The 22,355-nt window shown below is 48.1% G+C and overlaps 1 protein-coding gene across 3 annotated transcripts; it reads right to left on the reverse strand.

The window, feature by feature from the left end:
- Nucleotides 1-98: 98 nt before the first annotated feature.
- Nucleotides 99-22,071, reverse strand: LOC118211519 (phosphatidate phosphatase LPIN2-like). Of its 3 annotated transcripts, none has more exons than XM_035388788.1 (20): nt 21,643-22,071; nt 12,673-12,873; nt 11,970-12,065; nt 11,661-11,881; nt 11,051-11,158; nt 10,303-10,411; nt 8,558-9,227; nt 7,985-8,078; nt 7,615-7,802; nt 7,221-7,314; nt 6,761-6,830; nt 6,405-6,497; nt 6,021-6,109; nt 5,175-5,316; nt 4,731-4,879; nt 4,262-4,348; nt 3,892-4,044; nt 3,022-3,136; nt 2,327-2,430; nt 99-1,503 (listed from the first exon to the last, which is right to left on the reverse strand). In XM_035388788.1, the coding sequence occupies exons 2-20, from the start codon at nt 12,862-12,864 to the stop codon at nt 1,359-1,361; spliced, it is 2,919 nt and encodes a 972-aa protein (XP_035244679.1). In that variant the 5' UTR covers nt 12,865-12,873; nt 21,643-22,071; the 3' UTR covers nt 99-1,358. The 3 variants fall into 3 exon arrangements, with proteins under 3 accessions (XP_035244679.1, XP_035244680.1, XP_035244678.1); XM_035388789.1 differs by lacking the exon at nt 21,643-22,071 and adding an exon at nt 15,145-15,273; XM_035388787.1 differs by lacking the exon at nt 21,643-22,071 and adding an exon at nt 15,141-15,260.
- Between the last annotated feature and the right edge of the window lie 284 nt (nt 22,072-22,355).

Consider the following 22,355-nt stretch of genomic DNA (forward strand, 5'->3'; position numbering starts at 1 on the left):
GATGGCACCCCCTGCAGTGTTCCCTGTGTCACTGCAGGCCCACCACGGCCCTGATCTCACATTCACTTCTGAACGGTTTAGGTAGGACAAGGCATTGATTTATTTTTTTCTTATTTTTTTTAATAGGGGGGAAAAAAAGTATAAAATAATATTTGTTAGAATAATACACACAGTATTTATTTACTGGGAACGGTATATACTTACACAGAAAAGTTTCATCTGAGCACTGCTGAAATAATGAATTCAACTTTCATTTTCCTTTAGTCAGCAGTTTGCATCACTACAAGTGGAACTTTCAATCGCTGAAATAAAGTCTAAAACAAGACATTCAGTCAGATGACCGTCGGGACCAGCCATACTGACTGCTGACTAATGACAGTTCCCTCCCATGACGGCACCCAAACCGCTTGGATCTTTAAACGCAGCTCGAACACCATTCAGAATAAAGGCTAAAATCACATTTCAGTTGTTTTCTGTGAGGACTCCAGTGGAAATATTTGGCCATTTCAAAACCTTGCAAATAAATACACAATTTATTATAAGCTTCACAATACAAACCAACATAGTACTTAACTATACAGGCTACATAACCTTAATTGTTTTTTGTTTTTTTTAAATATAAAGCCCAAAAGCACATTGAAATAAAAAAAATAAAGAAAAAAGAAAGCTAGTTATTACGTGCCAGCTTCTCCGTTCGGTCGTTACAGTGTGGGGGTCCCCGATATTGTTCCAGTTCCCTTAAAACACGCACTTTAAAAAAAAGCCCTTACTTTGAGACATCACTAAAATGTCAGTATTTAGTGCAAATAGGCGTCCTCCTCGCGCGGTGCGAGGGGCAAGGCCGCGGGTAACAGAATGAGGTCACACGGTACGAGGCTTCAGAAAACCTGACGTCGCTTGCGGCGCCTGGGCAGGATACTACTGCAGGACCAGCGTTTTACCCGCCCCGCCTCTGGCTTTGGTCACAGGTCCCAAAGTCCACAAGGGTTTCAGGGAGACGGCAGAGGTTCGTCTGCTTCGTCGCTTGGCTCGTCCGTTTCGTCTTTGGTCAGTCGCCTATTCGTTTAGAAACGGCTACAGGCCGGGGGTTTGCAGAGCACCCCTCGCGCAAGAGTTCTGTGGAACCCTCTCTATTTATAGTGCCGTCCGTGAAGGAGAGGGAGAGGTAGGGAGGGAGGGAGGGAGGGAGGGGAGAGAGACCGCAGAAGAGAGAAAAAGTGAGAGCAAGAGAGAAAGGGGTGGAAGAGAAACAGGGAGAGAAAGATGTGTGAAAAGATTAGAAAGGAGCAGAGGGAGAAAGAAAAGAGCACAGAGATGAAGGAGACGGAGAGAAAGAGGAACGGGGGCAGATACTGAGACTAGAGCAGGGCAGACAGGTCGACAGGGGGAAGGGGCTCTCTCCAGAAGGAGAAGTGGCTGAATTCGGGGTAGTCGAAGGAGGAGGTCCTGCCCCTCACGATCAGGGGGAAGACGTGGTCCACCAGCTCGCTCAGGCGGGAGTACCTGTCACGGACGCAGACAGGAGACACGCCTTCAGAAACACTACGCAGTCCATAAGTATTTTGACAGTGACACGATTTTTGTTGTTTTGATTTGAAATGAAATGACGAATATGAGGTTAAAGTGCAGACATTCAGATTTCATTTGCAGATATTTACATCCGTATCTGGCAAACCGTGTAGGAATCGCAGCTCTTTTTATACATATTCCCCCCATTATGGGGGACCAAACGTAACTGGTAAATTACTGTAATTAATTCCCTCAATTTATTAGATCTGACAGTCTGTGGCTCATTGGACTTTGAGTTCAACACGATGAGAAGTGATTCAAAGGTTGAGTCCCTGGGCAGCAGTGTTGTATAATGGTTAGGGAGCTAGGCTTGCAACCCAAAGGTTTTAACCCAAAAGGTCCAGGTTCAGTTCCCAGGGAGGACACTGCCCTTGTACCCTTCAGCAAGGCACTTAACCTGAATCGCTTCAGTACATATCCAGCTGTATAAATGGATACTATGTACCACTGTTGTGTACGTCACTTTGGATAAAAGCATCGGCTAAAAATGTCTGTCATGTAATGCACTATGAATTATTTTATTTCAAATCCAATGACCTGGAGTGCAGCGCCAAAACAACAAAAAATGTGTTGCTGTCCCAGTACTTTTGGCATTTAACCATGTCAAACAAAAAAGATCAAAAGCATCAGAAAACAGAAAAAAGAAAAAAGTACTTTTCTCGTAATTTGGTTATTTTCAAATACTTCCAAGTTCTTGATTTCTAAATGTGAGAACTTTTGGGGATACTCAAGGGGAGAGGAAATGCGGATTACTCACGTGGATTTGTTTCCTTTGGTCTTCTCCTGGATGAGCTCCCCCCTGGGATTGACGGTGAAGATCCTCGCCTCGATCACGCCCACCTGCTTATAGGCGTAGGCATCCTACAGGAGACACACCCGCAGCTGCACTGAGAACGCTTCTCACAGCGCAAAGATAAAGACAAATGCTTTTAAACGTATACGTACATTTTTGAATGTGGGAGTTCATAAACGTTTCCCTCAAAGCCCTCTAAAATGACCACCCTACCGCTACAGACTCCGTTGCAACAAAATGGAGGACACTGCAGAGATTTTGAAGGGCTATAAATACTACACATTATTTGATTTTGACATAAATTTAAAATTTCAAGAGAAAGGATAGGGAAGAATTACTGTTTAAAACAATAAAAGAATGCCTCATTTAACCTCATTAGACATTACAGTGTTTAGAAAAATACAAACGCTACAAAATACAAAAATGGTACAAACAGCACCCATCTATACCTTGTCAATCAAGTAATCTTAACTTTTTCTAACTGCTGAAGTTCATTAGACTGCATAGTCAAAATTAGCCTACACTAAAGGGGGGAAAGTTTAAGGTATAAAGCCCAATCTACTGTGAAGGCTAACTCTGACCACAGCCTATTGAGGGAAAATGTTCCAGTAATCGCGGTGGAAATGAGGCTGCTTGGTTTGTCCGCAGTGGGCAGTTACGTTGGTCCTGTTTCCGAAGGCTGCGTAGAAGGGCTGTCTGTGAGGATTGAAGAGGTCCCGAATGTCCGTGAGGCAGGCCACCTTGAACACCTCGGGCTTCTTCTCGATCACCTCCCTGCGGCAAACAGGCCCGCGTTTAGAAACGATTCTCCACAGCCCCAGCATGCAACGCAAGAAAACTAGAGGAAAACACCCCCCCTTCCCAGTAACCCCCGGTAAATATTCCACCTTGATATATATATTTTTTTTTTTGGCAGTTGATAAGGGAAGTTTGTGATTATTTAAGTCAGGTCTGATCTGTGTATTCATCTCCAGCAATCTCTGAGACAGAATGTTTATTATACCATTCAGAAATGTGTCTGTTACTCATTTCTCAAATGCAGATAAAGAGATGTGGGCTATGGGGCAGAACTGAGTAATATGATATAATTAGACCTACAATGAAAGCTAGTTGGTATCAATGCAGGCTAAGAACAATGTCCAGGCAGGCCCACGGCTTGCATCACAATCTAGAGAAATACACCGACAGAAAACTCAAACTGAAAATGTATTGCATAAACGTATGAAGCACGCTAAGCGCAGGCTTTTCAGCAACAGCCCTCTTCAGTGTGCCGCACATGCAAAGAATACTAAAGAGGTTCGACCGCACACGAAGCACTTAAACAGAAAAAACCATATACGGCATGTGACACACACCGACCACCTCGCATGTCGATCTCTCAAACCATCGCCGATGGCAGTCACGCATCGCAGACAGGCCGATGCGTCCCCCATGGGCCCAGCCCTACTCCAGACTAACCCAGCGTGTGCGTGAACATGCGCCGAGCAGGAGGTCATGTTGGGGGGGTGGGAGGGGGGGGGGGGGCTGACCTGTGCAGGGCAGAGAAGAGGCTGCTGGGGGCCAGCAGGACGGGGCCTTTGGGCAGGACGGTTCCTCTGTCGTTCACCCACTGCAGGTAGCCCTTGGTGATGTCGGCCATGCCGATGGCCCGCGCGGAGCAGTACAGGAACTTGTAGCCGTTCCTACAGGAGGCGCGGGTCAGCATAAGGCCGATTACAGTTAGTTACACAATTCAACGCTCAACCCTCCTCCCCCAACCAGCACACAACCGTTTACCCAAGATACGAATCAGTCTGGTGTGCAGACCTACGCTGTTGGACCGTCCAAAAAAAAGTGTGTTTCAACAATCTTTTACGGATAAATTTAGCCAGTTTATGTTGGCGCAGGGCTGCGACGTACTGGTGAATTTTGTGGTAGAGTCTGGCGATGCCGTGGTGGGTCCAGTCTTTGCCCAGCTGAGGGAGAATGTGCCCGAGGGCGTCCGACCTGTGTTGAGCAACGGCAGTGTTAACAACAGCACCTGAACACGCATGCACAGGCAAGCGCAGTTACAGTGTTGCATTAAAACTATGTATTCGTCAATGGACCAATGCTCTGAGTTCCAGTACAATCAACGCTCCAGAAAATTCTCTTTCACAACATTCACATCATTCATTTGCTAGGAAAATCCCAGCATCTTACAAACGCTTACATCTTTACCCCATTGATAAGGCAAATTACTTGTAATATCTCTCCGCCATTTTGTAATTGAACCTGAGGCCTATGAGTCGCATGTCCGCTTGCCAGACCGCTGCGCTACTTCGATGCGCTTTCCCGCCGGGGCGGGGGCGGGGGCGGTGGCGGAGGGCGACCGCGCGGCGACGCTCACTTGGTGATGGTGCCGTCGATGTCGGAGATGACGACCTGGTCGTCCCAGTTCCACAGGTAGATGGCAGCCTCGCAGCGACAGGTGCCCTGGTACTGAGTGGTCACGCTGAACACCACCGTGTTGGCCCCCTCCCGCAGGTTCAGCCGCTCCTGAACACGACAAAAATGCAGGCTGAGGTGCAGGTCGCCCCAACTGGTGTACTAGAAACCACTGATGTACAGTACGTGAACAGTAAGTAATGGTGTAATAGAGAACACTGGTGTACAGTACATAATGGTGTAATAGAAACCAATGGTGTACAGTAAGTAAAGCTGTACTAGAAACCACTGATGTACAGTAAGTAATGGTGTACTAGAGACCGCTGGTGCACAGTAGATACACGGTAAGTAATGGTGTACTACAGACCGCTGATGAGCAGTACATAAGCAGTGAGGAGTGGCGTACTATCTGCTCGGAGGTGAGGCGCAGGGACTTGCGGTACATCTGGCTGATGCACTGCGCGGTGGACAGAGCCTCCGGCGAGCTGCCCTCCCGCGCTCTCCCGGAGTCGCCGTCGTCTTCGCTGGACGTCTGAGCCGCCTTCCCCCTGAGGAACGCACACGCGGCTCGCCGTCAGCGCTTCAGCTCCACGCCTCGGCTCACACCACGCACAGGAGCGCAAAGCCAACCGCCAGCGCGCCGAGCGGAACACCGACGACACCAGGACGACCTCAGGCAAAAAAGGCAAAGGGAGCTTCGCCGCATCTCGGATGACGACACGTCGTGCCACGCCTGCCGTTTTGGCGAAGCGGCGGTCGGCGGGCGTGGCACGCCGCCGGCAACGACGCACACGCCCCTTGCGCCTAACAGCGAGGCTGTCATTTCTAAAAGCCGGGTGTGGGCTTTTCAAACAGCTGGCGGGCCAATGCATTCTTTAAAAAAAATTGTTGCCCAATGTGACGCCAAGTTGGAGATTTTTTTCTCGTGGGATGAATCACTGTTGTACGCACACCGGCACGCCACAAAAACAAAGAAAGGATTTTTTCCGACAACACAGCTCCATCACAAAACGCTGTCAAGCGGTTACTAAGGATTTAACAGAGCCTGATGTTTTACGTCACCTAGCAGAGGCAGGCCTGTACAATCCAGAGATGACAATGTTATCAATTCAGAATGTGACTTTCAAACACAAGCTTTTGTTGGAAGGAGCGTAGCAGCGGAGGTGGGATTGCCACAGAACCTGCTAGACTTGTCGCAGCTGTGGAAGGAGTGCGAATGTGAATTGAGAAAGAGCTTTAAGGTGCTGCTTACTTTAAGGTAGACGGACCCTGGTCTGAGGCCAGAGCACCCAACTGCTCCCCCTGCTGGCCGAGTTTAGAACTGGTCTGCTGTAACTGGAGCTGAAAAATCCCAACAGCAGAATCAGCCTCATAAAAAAAAAATATTCTAAAACTGTGAATTCACTAAATTCAACGGATGATCGTACAGCTTATTATCTTCAGTATTTTTCTGAGCGCAGCACTCCTAAGCTACACATTTTTTTCTACAGCAAGGTCAAAACATTTCCCGCAAGAAACGCAAAACAGCACTTCCCTGCGTTCAGGATTTAAATGCAAAACTGAGAAGAGAACCAGCTTAACCAGCTATAAAATGAAGGGTTGTGATTCTCGCTGGAAGGAAGCCCCCGCCGCGTACCTGTTTAGTGTCCATGTCTCTCCGTCGCCAGGAGAACCACCAGCGCCCAGACTTCTTGGGCATCCTGTCTTTCACCAGCTGCTCTATGCTGCTCTGCAGAGGCAGAACCGGGGTTAGCCAAACGACACCACGGAACGTTCTAGAGATCATTCAGATTCAAGAACCAGGAAAATTAACCGTAACAACTGAAGTCACAAGAATGCATTTCAATTAAACCAAATACACACAGTTTATAATTACACACAAGACAATTCAAACTGAAATTGTAAGTTAATTAAACTGGCCATGTCTTTTAAAAAAAGCATACTGAAATCTTTTCTAAAGCACTGCAAAAGTAGTAATAAAAATATCAGTACCTTTGGCAGGTTCTTCTGAAAGGCCTGCATTGACAGGATCATTGGAGCAGCCACAGCCCAGTTATAATAGCTGCACAACAGAAAGATTCAATATTACAGTAAATGAGGGGGTGTGCGAGAATCCACTGGATATGCACACCTTTTCCCAAGATATTTTATTAAATTATTCCATTATTATCCAGGGGGTGAAGAATGAGGCAAAGGTGAAAATATTTAGCACTAGAAGGCAAGCCGAGATGGTCTGAAGGGCTGGTTTCTTGTCATTATGCATTCTGCTCCTACAAAATTTTCCAATTTCTTATTGTAGGGTCAATTCTAACACAACCTGAAGAGAATTTAAACCAACTAAACAATCATGCTGATCAACAGACTAGCAGACACTGATCTTTCATAATTGTGGCTTCTCTTCAGCCATGTATAGTCTTTCCCAAATTCGCACGTACGCACGCAAAATACTTGCTTTGAGTTAATGCAGATGACCAGATTGGGGTCCTCAATAATCCCAGGGTTCTTGGCGAAATCCTGAAAACTGACGATGTGCTCCATGAATTTTTCTAAAGAGAGAGAGAGTGTGAGAGAGTGAGAGAGAAATCTGTTAATTCATCAGTATTATAAACTATGGTAATAGTACAGTTACCATGATTGCCATTACCATTACTGTCTTTACCACAACAATACGGTTACAGTACATGAAACTATTTGTTAATTTGGTGTTGTTGCCATTTTCACAGTCTTAAGCAATGTAAGTTACAATGTACAGCCATGGCTTTTCCAATAAACTGAATACGCATCTGAATCTGAGAGCAAAGCAGCCGCCATTTTGTTTTTTAAACCACGAAGCAGAGCGCCGCTACCTTTGTTGATGTGGCTGGTGTCCACCGCCCTGCCGCAGAGGGACATGGTGACGTCCAGCAGGTCGCCCGTGGAGTCTGACAGGTACTCCGTGCCGCTGTCCATCGCCCCGCTGCCCACTGACTGCGGGGACTGGTTTCCTGAGTGGGAGCCCGGCTCCGCCCCCGGCCGAGACCCCGCCTCCGCCTCGCTGCGTACGGGAAACGGGAAGCGGGCGGGTTCGTTAGCGTGCAGGCCTTCAGCGCGAGCGCGTTTAGTCTCAATGCAGAACCGGCCCTCACGGGCGTTACTACCAGGGCTGTGTTCACTCCAGCTAAACGGCTCTCTCTCGCTGCGGGGTAGGTTAACAGGAAGAGGAAACGAGCCGCGTACCTTTTAGGGAAATAGAGGGCTGCCACTTCCGGGTTGAGGTTAGACAGGTCATCCAGGTATATGTCAGAGGGGCCCAGGTGCTGGCTTCTTTTACCTGTGCCAAAGAGCAGCACAACACCACAACTCAACAACCTCTCAAACACATTTTAGGCAAATGGACTTGGTGCTTTGATCAAATACCTATATTTACCAAACAAGAGAATAATTTTTACACCGGTTGTCCAGAACCAAGCTAATACGTTTCAAATCGCGATCAGTGAGGTTTGGCTTTAAATTTGAATTGAGGACATTTCAACTTAATTAATTTATCATTCATGTTAGTCAGCCATTCAATAGAAAATGGTCAATCTCTATGTTTTCTTCTGCTCTCTCTAACTACAGGAATCTCTGGTTGCCATGGACTGTAGCCACAGAGTTGCCCTTGGTCATATCTCTGTTTGATGAAAGGTACACATTTTGTATGCATCAGCTACAATGGCAGAGAGCTCTGAATAAGCTCTGGGATTGTTCCCACCGGCTCCGTATTTAGGGCTGACCGGTGTGGACTGCCTGTTCTCCTGTGTCCCTGCTTACCTTTCTTTTTTTCCTGTGAGTCCGTTTTGGCTGCCGCCTCCGCCGAGCCGGCCTGGTTCTCCGGCTGCACCTCGTTCTCCCCGGCCTGGGCGGAGTCCGTCACCTTGACGACCTCGGCTTGGTCGCTTACGCTTAAGGGGGCCTGAGCCGCCTCCTCCGTCGAGCCCTGCTCTTCCTCCTCCTCCTCCTCCCCCCCAGCCCCCAGGCAGAGCACAACCCCCCCGGCGTCCCGGTCCCCCTGCCCCGCGCTCTCCGCCTCCCAGCCAGCCGGTCCCGGGGGGGCCGCCCCGTCCACAGCGCATTCGGCGCCCCCCTCCGAGGAAGGGAGCTGCGTTTCCAGGAGGAGGGAGCCCTCCAGCTCGGGCTCCAAGGGGTCCTGGGCCGGGAGGGGCGGGGGCTGGTTCGGGGTGGAGTGGGAGGGTCCCGGCAGCTCCTCGGTGGGTGGGGCTTCCCAGTGGGCGGTGCCGGGGCGGGGCTCGGGGCGGATCACGGTCACGCCTCCCCCCTGGCTCCCCCCGTCCGGCCCGGGCTCCGGGTCCATGTCGAAGGAGTCCTGGCGCTGGATGGTCCGGAAGTGCGTGTTCTGGGAGCAGGGCAGGGGGACGGGCAGGGGGGAGGAGCGCTGCACCTCCACCGGGGTCCACTCGCTCCTCTCGCTCCTGTCACACACCTGTGAGGGGCGGAGGCAGACAAACACATCACATCTCACACACCGAAAGGACAGGGGAGAAAATAAAGTGCCATTCTGTGCCCACAGTGCAGCACAAAATTTTTACTTTGCACTTCCTCACCGGTGACTGAGAAATCTTAAAGGACAGGGTGATGTGGAGTGCAACAAAGGTTTCTGAAGGGACCACAGCAAGAATCAGCTATTCTTTACTTCCTAAGCACTAATATACTCTGTAATACGTGAAATGCCTGTTTCTATTGCAAAGGATGCCAGATGTACGTCTGACAGACACCGAAACAGCCTTGTAAAAGAAGCATAACACCAATCTGCATAAATACTGCATAGCAGAGAATCTTATAGTGTCTACTATGCATTCTTAAACAAACAGGTTCAAGATTACATAAGAACTCTGTGTACTGTTTTTACTCCTTAAAAGAAAACCCTCCCGATGAAACCAAAATAAATCGTATTTACTTATCGTATTTCATCATGAGCTTTCAACAGGGTTCACAGTTAAGCATGGCACCAATTCGAGGACTTTGTTCTTTCAACGTCCCATTTCCTCAAATTCGAGGACCAAAAAACAACTATAACAGGCTATTTCAATAGTGAAACTGGAGCACTTTTCAACTCCAATCCCCTTCTGTGTAGAACGTGAATTCTTACCCAGGATCGGTTTCTGAGGGCACCATTTTGGTTAAATAACAAAAAAAGAACCCAAAGCTTTATCAAGAGAACCAAAAAAACCATCACTGAAAAATAGTCATTTACGTTCATTTTAGGGCAGGGCGACATACTGCAACAACAATTATTTACTGCAATACAGATCAGTGCCATCATGGGTGCACTGCCTCCCTTTTTTGTCTTTTCCTCTTTAATTATACCTGGTCCAGTAGTAAACGCCCAAACTTCAGAGGGCACGTGAAAAAAAACTCAAATAAAAGCAATACTGCCTAGCCCCAGGTACCCCAGTTAAAAATGTTATGCTGAGGAGATTCTTGCGCCCGTGATTTCTGTTTCTGAGTGTGAAGACCTGCAGGGTGGTGGAGCCCCCCTGGGCGCGGGCCCTCCTCACCTTGGGGAAGCCGCCCCAGTGCCACTGCATCTGCGGCCCGGCCGTCTCCTGGGGCTTGACCAGCAGCTCCGAGTCGCTCTTGGGGGAAGGAGGCCGGTCGCAGTATAGACTGCGGAGCAGACACACAGGAAGCCCCGTCGTCAGGGTAACGAGGGTAAGCTGTCTATAACGGCAAGGGCTCTCTCAGTTCTGCAGCGCCACCTACATATTGCCTGCTTTTACGTTTCCGCAGGAGGTTTTGAATTTCACTGTGTGAACTCACACTTTACGAGGTGAACTCTGGATGAATCAGTTTGAGTGAAGTTGACATTTTACTGAACAGAAACTGCCCCTGAAGTCTTTGGGGTGGTATTTCAGAACTATTCGGCATCACCCTGATGTCCATAATGACCGCTCAGAACAATCTTTGAGAACATGAAAGGGGAAAAAAATCCCACACTAATGTTTTTTTATTTTTTATTTTTTTACAATGATCAGTGTCAGATTTACAGTGATCAGTGCCCAATGCAATCAGTTAAAAATCATTACTACGCTAGAAAACACGATTATATAAAGATAGTATCAAAATCTGCTTCTACATTATTGTGCAAAAGCAGACTTGTGCTTCTACAAACTAGTAGCCGAAGTCTCAAAAGTAAGAGAATCATCCATTTTAAAAGACTGAATTGCAAAAAAAAAAAAAGATTGAAATGTTAAAAAAGAGAGACCTGTCGGGGCAGGACGGAAGAAGGGTGACTCTGCAGCTCACCTCTCGGAGGGGGACCACTCCCCGTCAGAGTGCGGGTGAACGTCCCGGGCCGGGGCGCCCGCCACCCCCTCAAACGGCTCCTCGCAGATGGAGTAGTACACAGACTTGCTGCGGGGACAGGAAAGAGCGGGCAAAATTAGCCATTATCCCTTCAGCAACAAGGCATCCCCGCCCAAGCCCAGCCTCTCGATGGGTGCCATACACCCATTCAGGGCGAAGACGTGGGCTTTGCTACATAAAACAGTTATATGGTAAATTTTCACATAAATCTCACGGCCTCATTGAAATACGAAACAGACTAGGCATGAAAAAGACGAGGAAGAACAAACGCGCCAAAAAGCCAACAACCTTTTTTAATATTACTCAAAGACAGTCTAGTTGCGCATTTAGGAGTGTGCATTTGATAACATTTGTATAAAGAGCCTCATAATTCAGAATGCAATCCCCATACTAATAATTTATAATGCAGGCATGCTGTCATAAAGCAACGTTTGTGATGCACTACAGGTTTCCATTTGTTTTTAATTGATGGCTTGGCAAATAATGCTATGCTGTAGACCTTGTAGTCCACTATGCTCCTTGAACCGTATGTATTTTGGGGGGCTCAGACCTGGCTAAAATGGGGGCGAGCGGCTCCTCCCGGAGCGCTTCGGTTTCGGTGGCGTCGCGGTCGTCGGAGGAGGAGCCGCCGTCCTCGCGCAGGTGGGAGTCGGAGCGGACGCGCTTGCGGCGGCGCTTCTTGCGGCGGCACAGGGCGCTCGGGGGCGACTCGGGGCCCTCCGGGCCCTCCGTGGGGATGGGGGAGGTGCAGAGGTGCGCCGGGACCCTCTCCTGCCGAAAGAGGAAGCGGAGAGCTGCTTACGCCCGGCCAGGGACCGCGGCGACCGCGAAACCAACGCGCTAACGCGAGCCCGCTCACCTCCAGGTGCTCGTTCTCCTCCACGAAGAAGGCCTCTCCATTGTCCCCCAGCTTCATGTGCAGCTCTACGGGCTCCCCATTGATCTCAATGTCCACCTGTAACACACAGCCAGTCAGTCCACCTTAACAAACAGCCAGTCAGTCCACCTTAACACACAGCCAGTCAGTCTGCCTGTAACACACAGCCAGTCAGTATGCCTGTAACACACAGCCAGTCAGTCCACCTTAACAAACAGCCAGTCAGTCTGCCTGTAACACACAGCCAGTCAGTATGCCTGTAACACACAGCCAGTCAGTCCACCTTAACAAACAGCCAGTCAGTCCACCTTAACACACAGCCAGTCAGTCTGCCTGTAACACACAGCCAGTCAGTCCACCTTAACAAACAGCCAGTCAGTCCACCTTAACACACAGCCAGTCAGTCTGCCTGTAACACACAGCCAGTCAGTCCACCTTAACAAACAGCCAGTCAGTCCACCTTAACAAACAGCCAGTCAGTCCACCTTAACACACAGCCAGTCAGTCTGCCTGTAACACACAGTCAGTCCACCAGTAACAAACAGCCAAGCCAGACACTCCACCCATAACAGTCAGTCCGTGGGTAACTCCACACGCCTTTGTGCATAAGAAGGCAGCAGTGGGCTGGCAGATGGGCTCAGGTTCAGGCTCGGGCTCGGGCTCGGACTCGGACTCAGGCGCTCACCACTTTCTCCTTGGAGCGCAGCACGCCCAGCTTGCCGAAGCGCACGTGGAAGGGCGAGCACTGCAGGGAGCCGTCGGGCTGGCGCACCACGATCACGTCGATGCCGCCGGTGAGCGTGGCCGGGTTCAGCCCCCGGTACAGCTCCTTCACCGTCACAAACACCGTCTCCGCCAGCTGGCCCACGTAGTTCATGGTCTGGGACTGCACCGGGGCGAGAGAGAGGACCAGCAGAGAGAGACCGGGACAGGCATGGAGGAGAGAGGGGAAGAGTGAGAGAGGGAACGAGCAGAGAGAGACCGGGACAGGCATGGAGGAGAGAGGGGAAGAGTGAGAGAGGGAACGAGCAGAGAGAGACCGGGACAGGCATGGAGGAGAGAGGGGAAGGGGGGGGGGGTGAGGAGGAGAAGACGAGAGGGAGAGAAAAGAAAAGGGCGGGGGGAGAGGGAGAGGGAGAGAGAATGAAGATAGAGAGAAGAGAGGGCAAAAATGTGACAGGCCAGGAAGAGAGAGGGAGAGAAAGAGAAAGGTGGAGAGGGAGAGGGAATGAAGAGGGACAGAGGAGAGGGAGAGAAAGGGAAAGGCATAGAGGAGAGGAGGAGCAGGGGAGGGAAGAAAAAGGAGAAAGGTGATGAACAACAAGCCAGAACAGCCAGGGTGAAGCGCTCAGTACAGAGACTGGAGACTTGCTTACCCAACAGAGATGTGGCAAGATGCAAACTCACAGCAGGACAGCCAGTGTTCACCCCACCATACAACTGACAGCACAGCCCTCTCAACTGACACAGTAAAACAACGTCTCATTTCCCCTTTTTCTAAAAAAATAACAACCATATGACTAATCTACTGAAATACTAACAAGAGCAGGGGTGTGCGATACTATATCATTCACGACAATAATTGTATAATTTCAAAGACAGCTATGCTTTTGACACATTGCAATATAGGTTACAAAAATATTAAGAAACTTCTGTGCCCGGTTGCACAAAACAACTTAACGTTTCAAACTTAAGTACGTCTCTCATGGCAACTATTTCCCTAAGGTGAGGGAGACCTTTGGGTGAGTTGGTTAAAGCCTCTCAGATAGTTACTATGGTGACATATCAAGGTTACAATATGTAACAGGCTACAGGCCATATATTTTAGACGGTCTTTAATCGCAAAGCAGCAGTTATTCTCTTAGATGCTTATGGCGAACAAAAAAGTATTCTGCAAGAATTCAACATGGCCACCAATCTACATACTGATGAAATGGCAAAAAAAACAGGCTAATTGATAAAATCAATGCGAGAAATGCTGATAAATCCTCGGTGAACAAGGTTCAAAAAATAAGAAAATTGAACCTTGTTCACCGAGGATTTATCAGCATTTCTCGCATTGATTTTATCAATTAGCCTGTTTTTTGCCATTTCATCAGTATGTATTGGCCGCAATAGGCCAATTATTTTACAAAGACTGTAATCAGCAACATCTGGACATTTGTGGCCTTAATTGGGTCTGTGTTACGCCCAAAACGCTCCAATTTAAAAGGATGTGACATCACTGAGCTCCTACATGTAGGATTACCAACCATTCACAAGAAAACTACCTGGGGAGTGACAGAGAACATGACTGGGTGTTCACTTTAACCTGTTCTTTAAAGTGTTTTTGAGATCCCTTTGTCCAGACTGTCTGCATTCTGTTTCAAAGGAAGGTTGATTATTAACTCTATAATAATGAATATGCGAAGCCAAAGGCAAACATATTTACACTGGACTAAAGGCCAAGTCACAGCCACTCGCCAAAAATAAAGTGTGACACAAACGGCGACGTTGCTGTGAAAAACGCTATAAAGTTCAGCTCAAAGCACCCAGTTCCCACCCTGCTATGACACAGGTCTGCTCTCCTATGGTAAAGTGCACCGCGGCTGTGACACAGGTCTGCTCTCCTACGGTAAAGTGCACCGCGGCTGTGACACAGGTCTGCTCTCCTACGGTAAAGTGCACCGCGGCTGTGACACAGGTCTGCTCTCCTACGGTAAAGTGCACCGCGGCTGTGACACAGGTCTGCTCTCCTACGGTGAAGTGCACCGCGGCTGTGACACAGGTCTGCTCTCCTACGGTGAAGTGCACCGCGGCTGTGACACAGGTCTGCTCTCCTACGGTGAAGTGCACCGCGGCTGTGACACACGGTCACCGTAGCGCGAAAGAACGAACGCGCAAGGCGGCGAGCCAAAAACCGCTCCGCCACATTTCGACGGTAAACATTAAGCCGTCCAAACGAGGTTCAGCGCCAACGCTCGTCTCCGTCTTTCTCCGGATGCGAAGTTTACTCCCACCGCTGCTGTACGGGTCATCGACCTCAAGCGGACGACATTACGAAATGCACAACTAAACCAAACGGGCAAGAACACGACCACTCTGAAGAGCGGGAAAATATAAAGCGCAATATAAAAAAGAACAATGTAAAGTCAAGGGAGCAGTGAGACATACATACATACGCCCTTCTCTGGAGGATGTCCTCGTGTGCACCCGGGCTGTAGCTACGGAGCGGGCTGACTGGAGGAGCGCCGCGCGCCTTCAGAGTCGCGCACAGGAACAAGCCGGCGGGCACCAGGCCAGAGGTGAAGGTCTGACGCTTATCTGCTGTTTACCGCTGAGTCACGGGAGGGCCCGTGATGTCACATCCCTCAGGGTCCGGTGACGCGTCCGACGGCCCCGCGAGGCGACGCCGCGATCGGCGGCGGGCAGGAGTTAGCACGCGCGCGCTCGGGAACGAACGAGCCGCTTCGGCGCGGCGCGGCGCGTAATCAATGCCTGAGGAAAAAGTCCAGCGGCGCCGCGCAGGATTAGCCAACCGTGACCGGGGCAACGGGACAACAGAGTTAAAAGCGGACCAACAGAGAGAGACAGCTGACCGTCTGCCTGACCTGTATGCCGTTATTACCAATCGACTCCATTTGAGCAACAACCGAGAAAGCGAGAAATTGGGCTAAATAGAAGGGAAAAGTGAATTTTCCTGTGAATTTACTAAATGCTTTCGTTTCAATAAGGTAGCGCACTGTATATAGGGCTAATGTTGCTGTTCGTATTATTACTGAAAGGACGTCCAAAATAAAAATATGAAAAATATAAAAACATAAAAAGCTGCCCCTGGTAGGGGACCCATGCAATCAGGTTCCAAGGGATACAGAGCCCAGAGTTTTGGGTCCCCCAAAAACGAGAGCGGGTGTAAATGCATTCCAAGTGCCCGGAAGACCACACGCGTGGCTCTGTGGAGCAGTGAGTCTGAAAGGGCGGATGTTTGGGTATTTATGGGTCTTGGCTCATGAGGACCCGCGGCTCTGCAATGCCGCACGTGCCTCGCTGCAGAACCGCAACAGCCTGACGCTCAACATCAACTCAGGCATCGCCAATCGGCACAAAGGTCAGCGCCAACGGAACAGGGCAAACGGGTGAGATTCACCAGGCGGCCTGACCTGCGGCAATGCGCTTCTGAAACGTTCAAAGAGATTTAAGCTGGGTGGCTCACTTTTTTTTCTAACCCAACCCATGCTAAGGCTGTCATAAGTGCCATGAAATTGAGTTCGAATATTAGCTTTCGTAATTAGTTAGAGTTTGAATATATTCAAATATCATTTGCCTATAATTTAAAAAAAATAAGCTGCTTATTGCCGGGCACAATATGCACGTGACGCTCCCTCTAAACTGGCCTGCGCATTATTTTCCACGAGCGGGCAGTAGAATAGACGACATCTTTCATACTGGGTTACTACATCTGGGGCCTCATTTACAAAACTTATTTTAGATCAACTGTGTGGCGCGTGCGTAGAAAATCACGTCAAAGTAGTGATTTATAAAATTTCAACATGACTTTATTTGACCGTGGAAACAGCTGTGGCTCTACGTCAGGTCTTCACTTGACGGACGCACGCAAGTTCATTTTATGAATGAGCCCCCTGCAGTTTCTATAGCCTAATGGGCAAATGAATAAAGCATGTTCCCGCGGATGTAATTTGCCACAACTCAACATTTATTAATCACAATAATAGGGAAATGATTGTTTATAGGAAATCTCTGTTTATTTCTTAACACAAAAACTATTCAAATGGCTAATACCTGTAGCCTAAAACAACATAAATTACGTACTCTGTTTAGTTTAACTTCTTTTATCATCCAATTTTATCAAAATCCTCAGAACAGAAAGGAAACATAGCCTGCCATGGGGACATTATTTAGCCTAAATTGTTAGCTGACCGATCTGTTGAACGAAGTGGAAAAAGAGACTGGCTCGCTAGGCTAGCTGACCAGTAACGTTAGGTGTCCATGGAGCTGAAAGTATCACCGGAGGTTATTGGCAAGGAAAACCAGACGATCCACTTGCTCTGGGTCCAGGGCAGAACGTTTTTTGTTGACAGAGGAAGTAACGCACAGGAAATGAACTTTGCGTGCATGAACATGATTCGCTGCATGAAATTAAAGCCTGTATATTCATGTTAATTACAAAACGCAGGATCCAAAACTAGGCTAATATTCGAATGCTCACATTTAGGTTCGAACTTAAAACTGCCAAATGCAGCAGACAGCCGAAAATGGGTGGCAAGCAACTGGCTTTGTCTCTCCCAACGGATATATATGAGAGGTATTCAGCCGGCAGGGACGGCAGTGCTCACTGCATGAGTGTCCTCTGTTGGCTGTCCGGGAACCCCTGGCTTGGTGTCTGCACAGGATTGGGCTTCCTCTGCCCCCACTGTGCACGTGCTCGGTTTGTGGCTTCGGTATGAAAAGAAGCAGCTGGCTGACACCACGTCTGGTCGGAGAACCGCAAGTTGTCTTCGCCTTCCCGAGCCGGCAGCAGGAGCCGTACATGACCACGCCTGTACACGGTCCGCAAACTGGACATTCCAAATTCAAGGGGGGACAGGAAATTCCAAATAAAACAAGACCAGGTTAAAACCTAGTATATGGCTGGACCGGCCGACCAATGGTGACGTCATAACTCGGCCGACCAATGGTGTACCTTCATCACTCACTCAGTCACAGACATTCGCGTTTGTAGGGCTGGCCCCGCTGTTGCGGTCCAGCCAAAAATAATAGAAAATAATTTTTTTTTAAATTAAGAGGCAAATAATGAACTCATGCAAATGCGAAACGCATGCAAATGTGCACTTTCTAGAGTCTGCACCAGTGGCAGGCAAGAGGCAAATCATGAAAGGGGGGGGGGGGCAAAAAAGAAAAAAATGGGCCATCACACGCAGTGATTGGAGGCAGTGAACCACCTCCAATCTGCACGCACATGCAAACTGGACGTGACTATGCACAGAAATAGGAACACACATCAGAGGAAGTCACTCACAAGCGCTTCAGCACAATTGAGGCATTCGACGGGTCTGAACATGCAACTCAGGTGTAGCCGTCAGTCAAACACAAGACCGGTGAATAGAGAGCGCTCCACAAATATGTGCGCCAACTGGCAGATCCTGAACGTACTCGGTTATTATTTGTGTGACCTTACCACAGAGGTCTTAAGACATCAGCGAGAGGCTTGCCACACTGTATGAGAGGAGAGAAAGAGCGTTGATCTCAGAGGAGACGCGTATGTCTGACAAGAACTACCAGCTTGTGGGTGACTGGGGTGTCCAATGGAAGAAGCGACGTAGCAGCAACTTGAGGAACTGTAGTTGACTAGGCCCAACCCTTCCTATTATGACACAATTGTAACTCAAGTAAAATGAACTTGAGATGTCTAACCTATAGTGTGCACTTTTACTGACAGAGTCACCCGGGAACCGCGCGTTCTTGTACTTACACCGCCAGCACGCATGCTGTCAGGAGGGTTTGGGTTCACAGAGTCCACAAGGATATACGAGACTGCCATGTTTCAGGGAAAGCCTAGCCATACACCGGACGCAAAAAGGTCAATAAATCCCTGGTCGGATATCAGATCCGCTTACTTCTCCTTGCACGTCTACTGTTGCATGAATAAAAAACTATGCAATGTCTGATGACTGAGCGCCGTTTCTTTCATTATGAGCAGACCACATAACTTGTTCCCAAAGTCTGCAGTTAACATTCTTTCGAGCCACAATTGCCACAGAAGGTAATCCGAAGAAAATAACAATTCATTGGCACTGAACAGCTGATGCCTACAAATAAAACCCCAGTTGCTGCATTTAAAGTAAGCTCCCATATGACCCTGGCAACTAATAAACACAAAGCCAAAATAAGAAAACCAATTTAGTGGTGGAAACTAATACACACATCGCCCGTACCACCCACAATAACCAACTGAGGTCTCTGTGGAGCCAGCATTCCGGCCGCTGCTGCGCTTACCCAAAGTGAAGGGTGGAGATGACCCCTCCCTGCGAAGTTCTGTCCCCTGGACCCCCCGGCCGCCATCAGACATCAAAACTCCCAGCATCCCCCAAATCAGCTGTCCCCCCGGGGCTGTCCTCTGGCCTCTCCCCTGCCCCTCCCGGCACCACTGTCCTGCGTTTCAGTGCGCTGGTCCTGCCCTCCCAGACGGGTCAGTGTACCAGCGCCTGTCTGGTACCACTGCCTTCCGGGGACCCCTCAAACCAGGCCTGTCTCACATGAGGTTTACACACAACCCTGCTTTAAGGCCCCACAAGTCTGTCCCCTGTTCAGTAGTACCCCAGCTGCTGTGTGTGAGAGAGTCCCAGTATATTCAGCCACCCCACCTCGCTTTCGATTTCATTCACTCACCCTCACTCTCACACAAACACACATACTCTCTCTCGCTTCCTCACACACTGCACATGACAGTCCTGTCGCGGTTGCAAGCCAGCAGTTTCTGAATTGACAGGCGGCTCTTTTCACATGCAAAGACCTCAAATGGACCGTGCGACCAAACGCGGCTGCTCTAGTGCCACGGGGGGTCGGGGGGGGGGGGGGGGTGAGACTCGAGTGCTTTCCTGTCAGTACTAGGAAAACCAAAAAGATACTGGGCAGGGCCTTGACCAAGAATGAGAAGCTCAGTGGTCTCGAGAGGACATGTTAGCAGTAATGCTAATGTCCTTCTGTCAGCCGAACAGAGGAGAGATGAGCCACTGCCTGACTATTAGGCTGCTAAAAGGCCGCTGGAAAGATCCTGGGCTTGGGCGGTGGCAATTGTTTGCTTTTTGTTTAGTCGGGTGTTTTTGTTTGTGGGATATTTTTTTTTTTCCAGATAGGCTACATGATTTGGTAAAAGCATTTGCGGATGACAGCAGTTTTCTGGAGACCGGCGACAAAGCCACAGTCAACCAGAAAGGTCATGAGAGACAATGCACAGACAGTAAGAGAGAGGACAGCGAACAGGAAGACCAGGTCGTGGAACCCAGGAACGTTCTGGAAGAGTGAGCGACCCTGAAAAAGCTTCCACCAAGAGGAAAAATCGTCTCAAACGCTGAAAAAGTTGGCTTCTTTGGATGGAAGTAATTCTGTATACTTCTCTTGGCGTCTGGTCTTAGCTATACCTTCATTCTTAAAATTTTATTTCTTCAAGATTTACAATTTATTGCAAGGGTTGTGTTCGAGGGATTTCAGATTTCACTTGCACTGTTTGGTTTCATGCATGTACTAAGAAAAGTCTATGTTTTCATGGGCACAAAAACGCTCTGCATTTCTCATGGCTGTCTTGCTTAATGACATTTCTGTGGAAAAAATGTGACCTGACACAAGTCACCAACAGTGACCCTGATGACTTGGTGGAAACTGAACACCTTCACACACAATTATGGTGTGTTTGTTTTCCACCAATGATGTGCACTATTTGCATTAGGGAGGTGGCCACACCGCATTCCATTTATTTTCCGAAAGACAGCCACTTAAAGCAATGTATCTTTTCCAGAGTGTACTGGGACGTGTAGCTCCTACATTGATCTTATGATCATGACTCCGATATCCATAATGTCATAAACACCAGGACATGAACAGACTTGTCCAGCCTGTAACATGGATCATCAACTGTTGCGGTAGTCGATATAAGCCAAATGGAGATCCACTGGTCTGGCTGACCTAATGTAAACGCACATAATGCGCAGCCTAATTCTAGTATGACTGGCAAAATGGATTGGGGGAAAAAAGTCTGTTTCAAGCGTAAAACATTGGGCTTACCCCAGAATGTATTATTGTTTACATTTTTCAAAATGTCCGCTTGTTTCCTTTCTCATTAACTTACGTTTAATCTAACAGGATAAAAAGCACACAACTTTAACATGAGCATTAACTCGCTAATGTTACCATTGTTAGCTAGGTACAAACGGACAATTATCCGGCGAACAATTTTTCGCTTAGCTAACTAATGTTAGCCGGCGAGCACGGACTTGCTCTCAAGTCAACATTATGTTCTCTATTTTGATTAACGTCACACGACAACAAGCTAGCTGCTAAACAGCAGAAGGATAACGTTAGCTAGAGAAGTAAACTGGCAACAACCAACGTGGCATCTTTAGGAACTGGACAAAAACCACAAACTAAAGTTTTGTGCGGGGCAACGAAGTGAACTACGACACAAATAAAAAAAAGAGGTCACGGTTTTCTACATCACGCGTGCTAGACGTGTACCGACCATTGTTACACTTCAGAGCTGAAAAATATTGATATAGCGAAGTTAACTGAACTAGCGGAACAATGACAGGACAACCCAGCTAGCTAGGTGGCTAGCTGGTTGTCTAGCGAGAAAAAAACTAGTTGGCAACGAACCACATACGTTAGCTAACGTTTGCTACAAAACAGTCAATGTAGTACTAGTTATCTCGTCAAATAGCTAACTATGGAGAAAATGAATAGGTGCAAACATCGAGACATCATGCTAGCAAGGAAGCTGTGCAGTCAATAAAGAGGGCTAACTCGTACACACCCTTATTTTTATTATGGTCTCAGCGTTCACAGAACAATGTAAGCAAACGTACCAGTTAATATAGCAATAAAGATAGCAACATACTGGGCCTACCATCTAAAATGTCCTTTTTTTACTTTGCGATAAACTTACATTTGTGCCTGCTTTCTCTGTCCCGGGAGCATTATTGGGAAGCCTCAATGATGCATCCACTTCCGACGCATGTGCAAACTGGCTTTCGTTGAAACACTCCACTCGGATGAATTAGCTCTAGCAAGACAACACAGTCTGGGAATTTTCCTATTTATATTACGAAGTTCCGGTTATTATGAAAATTTACATATAAAGAGTCCCGGTAATTCAACCACGGCTTCAATAAGAGAACATTCAAATTAAAATAAAAGAAGTCCCTCTCTTTAAGAGTACTTGTACAATATGTTTGACTACACGCCAATCGCTGTGATCACCCAGTGACTGATTTCAAACAGTGATGAAACGTCCCGTTTCCTTGTTTACTTTGAATATCTAACCTTACACCCTAACGCGCAGTTCTGTAAAATCTAGGTATTTAAAAATGAAAGAAGATGATTATGTAAAACACTTGTTTATCAGATCATATCGACCGATATAAACAGTCATTGGAATAACTGATTGGATGTCATTTTTATTATTTTATTTTTTACAGATACAGTTACATTTTCTATGTGGATACTTGTACATGTGATTGAGGCCAGTTTTAATCTATGGTCCCTGAGAAGATAAGAACAGTACATGAAGAAAAAGAGAAAATACATTCAGCATTAAATTAATAATATATAGGTCTGCCAGTGGTATTCAAATAAATACAGCTGGTGCTGCCGTTTGGT

This window comes from Anguilla anguilla, chromosome 13 (assembly GCF_013347855.1).
Source record: "Anguilla anguilla isolate fAngAng1 chromosome 13, fAngAng1.pri, whole genome shotgun sequence".
NCBI classification, from domain to species: domain Eukaryota; kingdom Metazoa; phylum Chordata; class Actinopteri; order Anguilliformes; family Anguillidae; genus Anguilla; species Anguilla anguilla.

Excerpts from the sequence above, each read along its gene's own strand:
- LOC118211519 (XM_035388787.1), bottom strand. Across the intron at positions 6,110-6,404 it reads GAGACATGGACACTAAACAG|CTCCAGTTACAGCAGACCAG; the intron begins GTACGCGGCGGG and ends GGGATTTTTCAG. Across the intron at positions 4,045-4,261 it reads CTCTACCACAAAATTCACCA|GAACGGCTACAAGTTCCTGT; the intron begins GTACGTCGCAGC and ends CGCCTCCTGTAG.